The 9,732-nt window shown below is 57.2% G+C and overlaps 1 protein-coding gene across 1 annotated transcript; it reads left to right on the forward strand.

Moving 5' to 3' along the window:
* The first annotated feature begins 54 nt into the window (after nt 1–54).
* MSX1 (msh homeobox 1) lies at nt 55–4,023 on the forward strand. The gene is made up of 2 exons (XM_006163192.3): nt 55–654; nt 2,889–4,023. The coding sequence occupies exons 1-2, from the start codon at nt 186–188 to the stop codon at nt 3,329–3,331; spliced, it is 912 nt and encodes a 303-aa protein (XP_006163254.1). The 5' UTR covers nt 55–185; the 3' UTR covers nt 3,332–4,023.
* The last annotated feature ends 5,709 nt before the right edge of the window (nt 4,024–9,732 follow it).

Below are 9,732 nucleotides of genomic sequence, written 5' to 3' on the forward strand. Positions count from 1 at the left end.
GCGCGGGGGAGCCAGGCCCAGCGCGCCGGAGCCGGCCTTCTGGGGAGGGGCAGGGAGCGCGCGTGCGAAGGCCCGCCCGGCCAGGGCCCCGGGCGCTCCCAGAGGCCGGCCGCGCTCCCAGCCTGCCCGAAGCCCATGCCCGGCGGCTGGTCTGTGCTGCAGCTGGAGAGGGGGCCCAGCTCTGCATGGCCCCGGCTGCTGACATGACTTCTTTGCCGCTCGGTGTTAAAGTGGAGGACTCCGTCTTCGGCAAGCCGTCTGGGGGAGGCGCGGGTCAGGCCCCCAGCGCCGCTGCGGCCACAGCGACCGCCATGGGCGCAGATGAGGAGGGGGGCAATCCCAAAGTGTCTCCTTCGCTCCTGCCCTTCAGCGTGGAGGCGCTCATGGCCGACCACAGGAAGCCCGGGGCCAAGGAGAGCGCTCTGGCGGCCTCCGAGGGCGCACAGGCGGGGGGCGGCTCCGCGCAGCCCCTGAGCGGCCGGCCGGGATCGCTGGGCGCCCCGGACGCGCCCTCCTCTCCGCGGCCGCTCGGCCATTTCTCAGTGGGAGGACTCCTCAAGCTGCCAGAAGATGCGCTCGTCAAAGCCGAGAGTCCCGAGAAGCCCGAGAGAACCCCGTGGATGCAGAGCCCCCGCTTTTCCCCGCCCCCGGCCAGTGAGTAGCCAGAACCTGGGCGGCGAGCGCGCGGGCGCGGGCGGATCCGGGGGTGCGGAACCCGAGGGCGCCGGGCCGGGACGGCTCCCCGCCGGCCTCGGTCCGGCGTCTGCGTCCCTGCCGCGGGTGCCTGGAGCCCGCGTTGCCGATCGGTGGGCGAAGAGACGAGGTTTCGCCTCTCCCCATTCGCGCTCGGGAACAGAGTTCAAGACTTGGTGCAGGCCCAGCTCGCGGTCCTCTTTCGCGAGCTCCTTCGGCCCGGCGACGCTGCTGGTGGGAGTTGGCTGTAGGACAGCGCTGCCTGGGCACCCTCTCCTCCTACCGGAAGACCCCGGAAATCCTTTCTGCCTCGTCTGACAGTAAACCCATTTTGTCGTTACCCAGACCAGGGGGTCCGAGTTGTACGGACGTCTTTCCTGAGCGGGAGTTTCACTTTCTGGTCGAAGCCTGGCGATTCCCCTCGCCCCCCGTGTATAGTACCTTGGCCTGGAGGTTCCGAAACGCTTACAGGACTCCCCACCCCCACCCCTCTCCGAGTTTGAGGCCGGTGACCTGGAGCTTTGGAGGGAAGGATGATTTCGAGGGAGGGGGTCCTCTGGCTCCAGTGGAGGGGCGGGGCACCAAGTGGGTTAGAACGGGGCGCCCTCTCTGATCCTGGCGGGAGCTCCGGAACATCTCGGACTGGGCCCGTGGAGCGCACTCCAGAGGCGCGTTCAGGGGTGGTTCCAATGCCTCGCGGCCCCCTGGCTTCTCTGCCCAGCGAACATGCACGGAGATATTTCAGGAGCACGGGAAATTCCCAAGTTTTCCTCGTTTCCTCCGATTATTTTGCGCGGCATAATAGCAGCCCGAATTCAATGGCATGATGCTGAGGAATGATTTTTATCTGGGGATTAAACGTTTTTGAAAGGCCAGCCCCTCCCTAGACCTAATGGCTTGAGAAGCTGGCCCAGCTAGGGTTGTCGCTGCTGAAGAGAGTGACTGTTTTCCTCGGTGTCCGCCCCGAGGGCGCCCGGCGGAAAGCCAGTGGGGGCCAACTGCTTCCCGGACTCGCAGTGGTGTCGAGCTAGGAAGAGGGGGGTGTTAATACAAGGTTTCGTTTGACTCACATCCTGGTGGTCTGAGCCCAAAGGATCCTTCGGGCTGGGGGGCGGGGGAGCGCAAAAAGAAAAAGAAAATGCAGAGTTAGGCAAAACCCGCATAGTGTAACATCCTGGAACTGAACTCTCTGCTGGGGAAGCTGCTGCAGAGGCGGAACGCCCTGTCCAGGACTTGGGAAGTCCGCTTGTGCCTTGGGCCCTGGGAGGCCTAAGTCAAACCGACCTGGAAACTGTGTGCCCCACGTTGCCTCAGTGGCAGAGAGTGGAGATGCGACCTAATCCCTACATGTGCTAGCTGTCCACCTGGGTGTTCGCTCCCTGTTCATCCCTTAGGTGTATTTTGAAACCAAAAGAAAAACAGGCATCTTTGGTCTCTGCTGACTGAGCCACAGGTCAAAGAGAAGTAATCGCCCTGCACCCCAGACACATTTGACTGCAGGACTAAGGCGCTGTTGGGGAAATAGGCCCGACAGGCAACCAGGAGAATCACCATTAAAACAAAATGGCCCCTCTCTCCCATGTTAGCTGTCATAAATACTTAACAGAAAGGGCCACAGTGCACCCCATGAGGGTGGATATTGCTCCACCTCCAGTCTGCAGAACTGTCCCTACCATCCCTAAGAGATCCATGTGCAGGAACTTGGAGATGTGGGTTCTATGCCCCCAACGACCTAGCCGGTGCCCAGCACTTGGTGGGTATAGGTGAATGGCTGGCACATGCATAGACTAAATGTGACCTTGTGTGCATGTTTTGTCATTGGTGTTAATACCACCTTTCCTCTGTCTGTGGCCTTGGGAGGGGGCCCAGTTGAGAAAGGCCTCTTAAACTGCCCTGCAACATAAAGGTGGCTCCACTTCTTAGCTGTGACTTAGGCCTTGAACGTGAGTGTGTTCCACCTGGAACCTTAGTGTATTTATTTGCAAAAAGTAGAAAAATTCTTCCCTTTGGGGTCGCGGTCGCGGTTGGAATTGGAGAAAACATGTTCCAAGTTCCTCGAACAGTGCTTGGCATTGAGGGATTTGGAGGAAATCAGTCACTGGTATTTTTATCACCCGTTATTTCTACTTACTGGGCTGATTGTGCTCCAGCGTGCCTCTCTAAACCCCCTGCCTTTCTCTCTTTCGGCCCCTTAGGGCGGCTGAGCCCCCCAGCCTGCACCCTGCGCAAGCACAAGACAAACCGTAAACCGCGGACGCCTTTCACCACGGCGCAGCTGCTGGCGCTGGAGCGCAAGTTCCGCCAGAAGCAGTACTTGTCCATCGCCGAGCGTGCCGAGTTCTCCAGCTCGCTCAGCCTCACTGAGACGCAGGTGAAGATCTGGTTCCAGAACCGTCGCGCCAAAGCCAAGAGACTGCAGGAGGCCGAGCTGGAGAAGCTGAAGATGGCCGCTAAGCCTATGCTGCCACCAGCTGCCTTCGGCCTCTCGTTCCCTCTCGGTGGCCCTGCAGCTGTGGCGGCAGCGGCAGGCGCTTCTCTCTACGGTGCCTCTGGCCCCTTTCAGCGCGCTGCGCTGCCGGTGGCACCCGTGGGACTCTACACGGCCCACGTGGGCTACAGCATGTACCACCTGACATAGAGGGTCCCAGAGTGGCCCATCTGTGGGGCCAGATGATTCTTCCAGCCCTGGTCTTCTGCAAGCAGGCAGGAGCTGGACTTAAGCGCTCTTTGCTCAGCACCACCTGGCGCCTTCCCTGTAACCCCAACACTGCTCCAATTTCTTCTCCTTGCTCCCCGAGTTCACTCTCTGAAGTCTGATTCCCTCCCAAAAAGTGGCTGGAAGGGTCCCTTAGCACTCTTCTAGAATCTAGATCTACACCCCTTGAGTTACAGATGGGGAAACTGAGGCTAGAGAGGTTAAGAGATTTACCCAAGGTTCCCAGCAGAATTAGTGGTTAAACAAGACTAGAGGCCATGTTTTCTGCGTATTTGTTCCCTGTCCTGACACCAGGCAAGAAAAGCGTGGAGAAATTAGTGTTGGATGGTTATGGAAATGAGAACAGTCTGAGAGAAGGAGAACGTGCCAGGGGAAATGGATCACAGCTCCTTCCATTGGAAAACTTAAGAGAACTCCAACAGCAAAACTTTGGGCGGGTGGGGATACACAGATGCATTACAAAGGTAGGTGAAAGGGACCTCTCTTTTACCAGTACCAGAAGAAAGTTGTAAAAAAAAATCTGTTTCTATTTAACAGTACATTTGTGTGGCTCTCCAGCATCCCTTTGGAAGGGATTGTGTGTACTATGTAATATACTGTATATTTGAAATTTTATTATCATTTATATTATAGCTATATTTGTTAAATAAATTAATTTTAAGCTACAAGAAATGATCTTATTACTGATTTAGTCTTTTGATTTTCCGGTCTCTGCATGTGCTGCTTTTCACTTTGGCAGTGGCTTTCCACCAGCAACTTTCAGAGGTGATGACCACAGGCTCTGTGGGACAGAGAGGGTGTCTTTTTGAACATACAGGACGGATCTGCTTTAGCAAAGTCAAGGGGAGAATTGAAGCAATTACCTAGGATAATTAGGCTCAATTTTCCAATTCACTTTAAGCTGAAATCGACACTTGCTCAGGCGACCCATAACTGAGTCTTTTTTTCTCCCCTTTTAACCTGTCTATGAAAACAAAGCAAATCGCCCAAATGGTTTGATGACTGTAGACAGCGAATGGAGACCATTCCCACCTCCGCAAACCTGTTTTTCCCACAGGAGGCCAGGTGGAGGGTGGAAGTGATCGCTTTGCTTCTCTAAATCGCTGCCAGTGTAGACATGGTTTGAGGAATTAATTCTGAGCCACCAGAATGTGGACACCTTCACATCCCCTCTTCATGCCCCTCATTTTACTGTCTCCTAAAATAAGACTCCGTGGACTTTACCCCAAGCCCAGGGTGACCATACGCTTTCTTTTTCAGTCCAGCGAAAGCCCCGCTTCCAAACTCTCATAAACTTAGTTTTTCTTTTATGCAGTGGGTTACGTCGAGGCTTCCAGGAGAATATATTTGAAGAAACGCCAAGTTAAGCCTTCAGGAAAAATTCTGCAAGGACGTTGATGGCAAAAATCTAGCGCATAGCCAATAAAGTCTATAATGTTCCACTTTGTTCTCTCTTCGGGTTAGGGGCTACAGCTTAATTCTCACCAGATCTGCACATCCCTCTTCCCTTTCTGTCAGGCAGAAGGTGCCTCCAAACTGCATGCAGGACAGCCCCAGGCAGCTTTCATGGCCAGCTTTGAAGAGGGGAAGCCAGTAGATCTAGAGTTGTTAAAACCCAAAGTATCTCATTCAGCTTCGGGAGGGGTGGCGTTTCCACAAACAGAACCCTTAGAAACAGCCTGGAGTGCCTAGGCAGTTTTTTTGCACCAGGAGCAAGAGGTCGGCCTAGCAATTCCAAAGAACCCACGGTTGCTTGCGTGCACCTTCCGTGGGCTCTGCACTGGTGCTGGGCAATTTTCTCGGTCACCCTGCTGCTTGGATCCTTCAGCCCCAGTCGCTGGGTGGAAGGTTCTGTCTCCCTGCATTGGGGCTGTGGGACGCAGTTCTGCCACATCAGACCGTCTGAGGAAACCCTGAGGGGTAGCCCTGGAGTCCCTGGGTTTCCAGAAACTTGGCCAGAACGTGAGTCTGGGCCCTCTTCGTCCCCAAGAAAGGGAAATTACACATAAAAAGGTCTCAGACTTCCTCCCACATGACTCTTCAGGGACGCTTGAGGGCTGAGGTGCATCACCCACTTCTTGCAAACCCAGAAAGGGGTGCTTGTATCTCCTTCCTTTAAAAATCAAGCAATGGAGAGAGGATGGCAGAACAGGACACCCTAGCTCCCACAAATCTTCTGGGTTCCTTCCTAGAATACAAGCGGCAGTTTTCCTGTCTTGGAAAGGGTATTGAACTTGAAGTCAGACAAGCCAATGAGGTCCCAAGTGGTTCAAGTCTGCTATTTACAGCTTGACCTTGGGTAGGGAGAGCAGATAGCTCTCTGACCTCGGTTTTCTTATCTGCAAAGTGGGCCTGAGAATGCTCCCTGCCCACCCGCCCGCCGGGATTTTGGAGAAATGTTCTAGCGCTCCCGCGCAGTAGGGGACAAGGGTGTGCGGCGAATCCGAGTTTTCTTGGTTCACAGTTGGTCCGCAGCTTAGAGCCCTTTCTGCTCGTCTGGAACAGACGAATGGCGGGGAGAGATCGGGTGTCTCCTCCGGCCTGGCTCCTGGGGCTCCTGGGCCTCCTGGCTCCTATGAGTTGGCAATTTAGGGTCGAGGCAAATTTAGAGCAACATAATTGCCGTAATGAGCAACGGCTCTCGCTCTGCAGACGCGCGCCGGCTCCAGCGAGGCGGTAGCTGCAGGCAAGGGAGGCGCGCCTCGCCCACCCCCTTCCCTGTTCCTCATCCCGAGCGCAAGGGGCACACCGCCCTGGGACCCCGGCCCGAGTGCGCCTCAGCCTCTGGCCGCCGGCCCTGGGTAGGAGTTTCCACTTTTGGGTCCCCTCGTTTTCCGATTTCTGTTTCTTTTTCTCTGGCCCTTCCTTTGACCCTCTTTTTCTTGCCTTCTCTCGAAAGGGCCATATAAGGTGCTCAATAAACCTCTGTTCGCGGCCCGCCAGTGGGAGGTGAGACCCTTAGCCACGTGTCTGGTCCGGCGGGGGTTCGTCCGCCTCAGTTTTTCGAACTCAGTTCTCGGGTTTATCGGGCAAGGGTGGGAATGGCGGAGGCGGCAGGGGGCGTGGGTTCCCGGGCCTGGTCCTTTACTCATCATTTTCTTCTTTGGCAAGAAATGTCGGATCCAGCACCTCAAGTCGCCACCTACCTGGCTGGGGACTTGTGAAGAAGCAGCTGGCACTTCCGCAGAGCCAACTGTGTGCTGGGATTCCCGCGCACGCCCTCTGCTCGGTACTTCCCACAAATCTAGGAGGATTTTAGAGCAGAGGGGACACCGCGGGCCACAGAGGTGACGCGCTTTCCCTAAGATCACGCAGCTAATAAGAGGCAGAGCAGGAATTCGGACCCGAATTCCACTCGCGGATCTATGCTTTCAGCGCACTGCCGGGTTGAGGGCCGTCTAGTGCCCGGACGTCTCCACCAGGCGCGCGAGGCGCTGCAAAGTCCCTGCGGACTCGGCCGGGTTCTGGGCTGAAGTCGCTGAGCCTTGCCAGGAGCATCGATACCTAGAGAAATGAGAGGGCGTCTCCCTGTCCTGCGCGCCGTGCAGGCGTTTTTGTCTTGCTGGGGAGATCGAGGCTCGCCGCTGACCACGCGGGCAAGACCAAAGCGGCCCGTGGCGTGGAAGCGGGGGCAAGGTTCCCCGGGCAGCGGGGGACCCAGCGCGCCTCAGGCTCTGGGCATAGGCAGGTGAGTCCCAGGCACCTGGGGGCCAGAGAAAGGCTGGAGACCTCGCACTAGGAGCGTTTCTAGGGTGCGTTTCTCTGATGGCTGACCCTGGGGACAGAGGCCTAGATCGCTTAGCCCAGTGAAGACATTCATTCACTAGCGAGGCAGGGCGCCGCGGGGACGAAACCTCTGGCTGGCGCCCACCAACGCACGTGAGCCCAGCCCCATCCAGGCCAGCGTCTCGCCTGGAGCCCTCGGGGGCGCAATGGGAAGCGGCGAGGAGAGGCCGCGGCCGCCTTTCAACTTAGCGGCTGGCGCCGGCCTGGCCGGGCCCCCGGGGCCGCCGAGCGGCCTCCCTGGCTCTGTCCCGCCCTCCCTGACGCTCGCACGGCTGCGCAGCGGGGACAGTCCCCGGCCCGGACGCCGGGCGCCCTGGGAAGCACCTGACCCCCAACTACCGCCACCAAGTGCAGAGAACCCCACAGCCCCCACCACCGGCTCTAGGAATTCCTCCAGGCGCACCGACAGCCCCACTCCCGCCGTGCGCTCGCCTCCTTCCCAGCCTGGGAGGACCCGCCCTTCGCAGCCGCCTGTCTCCTCCGCAGCGCCCTCCCGCGGCCAGGCCGCAGCCCTGCACCTCGTCCCCCAGTCACCCGGTCCCAGGTGGCTCCCTCCGTGACGAGTTCACACACACATCATCGACACAACACACCAGTCCACATCCCAACACATACATGTGACCTGCATGAAGACACCCAACACACATAACAGCAACACGCATACACACAACCAACCACGGGCAACGCACACCCAGAAACACACACTGTCAACAATTACACTCACAGCCCATGTACAACAGCCGACACGTAGCACGAACAGACACCCAGTCCCATAGGACCAAGTGGCTCCACTCTGTACACAATCAAGCCATCCTCCAGCCAGCACAGGAGCAGACCCACAGACCACACCCAACACCCGGGATCGCCGCACCCCAGCGCTCACAGCCCCGTTTATAGAGCCAAAACACCCTCGAGGCTACCCTCCCCCGTCCTTGCAGGAGTTCTGAGACGCGGTGACACGGGTGACGCCGACACGACACACGTACTCTGCGGGGTGGGAAAGGGAAGGCAGACCCAGTGAGACGTAAAGGAGGAGAGATGGAGCCAGAGAAACGAGCACTCCCAAGTCTCTCAAGACTTCCATATGCAGACTCCGGGGACGGGAGAGGGAAAGCCCTGCCGAGATCTGGCTGCGCATTACCCCCGAGGAGGTGAGAAGAGCTCAGAGAGCAGCTCAGGACCCCGGGCTACGCTGCGCAGGGCGGGTTGTGGGGGATTCCAGGCCAGGCTCCCCACCCGTGCCTGCTTGGGGCCCATCCCAGGACTCCGAGCTCTCACTGGGAGGCCCAGAGAATCTCCGGAGAGGATGGTGGGAGCCAGCCCCCTTCCAAGAACAGCACGCTGACTCCTGCTCGTCCCTCTTCTCCTGGCGCTCCTCCTCCAGATCCGGGTCTTCTCCTGCTTAGGCAGGGGATGTCAGGATGGCTAAGGCGCTGGACACTTCCACATGGCCGACTCGGTTCGAGTCCTGTACCTGGTGGCTTGCTTTCTCACTTTCTCTCTCTTTCTGTCTCTCTGGTCAAATTTAAATAAATGAATGAATAAATAAAATTTAAAAAGTAAAGAATGGCTTCCTTCTCAGGTATCAGACCTACTTTACTAGAGCGGAATCAAGATCCAAGCCCTGAAATGTTCATTCAGCTTTCCAGCAGACCCCTGTTCTGAATTTTGCTTTGGTTCTTACTAACTGTGGCCTCGAGCAACTTACCTACCTTCTCTGAGCCTCACTTTCCCCATATACAAAATGTGGAATTGCCCTAACAATTTCTTCCCATTGTTATGGAAATAAAACGAAGTGCTCCGTGAGATGCTGGGCACTGTCCGCAATAAACGCTGACTGTGAGGATTTAAAAGATGAATTTCAAAGCAGGGAGGTCAAGTCTGTACCCTTCAAGAGACTTGAAAGCCTGGGGGTCAGGAATGACTCCCATCTCAGGCTCCAATACTAGTTTACCCGTCTTCCTCTTCGGATGGTGACTTCCACGCCTCTCAGGCTTTGCAGTCTGGGACTCCCAGGGCTTGCTACACAGCGTGGAGGTGCCATAATGACCTACCTTTGGAGGATGTCAAAAGCAAATCCGGAAGCCCGCCTTAATTTGAGGCCTGCTCAGGGACAGAGAAAAAGGACATCCTTCACTCATGACTCTGAGTCTGGCCACCCTCTCCGTGGGTCTCCACTGCCCACTTTTTAGGTGAACATACAGTGGCCGGATCCGGGCCAGTGGCTGAGTCCATGGGGGGCCTTCTCCCGCGCCAGAAGGGTGCAGGCTGTGACTGGCCAGCGGGGCTGCCACCTGGCTGGGCTTCTCCAGAGCTGGTGCGGCTGGGCTGCGCATGTGTTCGAGGCTGTGCAGAGCTCGGCAGGTGAATCTGTAGTGTTTATGGAGAGGTAAGGCGTGGCTCTGGCCTCTTGGCTGCCCAGGTGAGCTGCCCTGAGGGTTCCTGGGACTCTGGAGATTTGGGTTGCCAAAACAGACGCGCAAACCACCCAGGGTATGCCGTTCCTGTCTGATGTACCTCTATCCAAACCCAGGGGC

The sequence above is a fragment of the Tupaia chinensis genome, unplaced genomic scaffold (assembly GCF_000334495.1).
Source record: "Tupaia chinensis unplaced genomic scaffold, TupChi_1.0 Scaffold141490_1, whole genome shotgun sequence".
In the NCBI taxonomy this organism is placed as follows: Eukaryota; Metazoa; Chordata; class Mammalia; order Scandentia; family Tupaiidae; genus Tupaia; species Tupaia belangeri.

Excerpts from the sequence above, each read along its gene's own strand:
- MSX1 (XM_006163192.3), top strand. The coding sequence starts at position 186 with ATGGCCCCGGCTGCTGACATGACTTCTTTGCCGCTCGGTGTTAAAGTG. Across the intron at positions 655-2,888 it reads CTTTTCCCCGCCCCCGGCCA|GGCGGCTGAGCCCCCCAGCC; the intron begins GTGAGTAGCCAG and ends TCGGCCCCTTAG.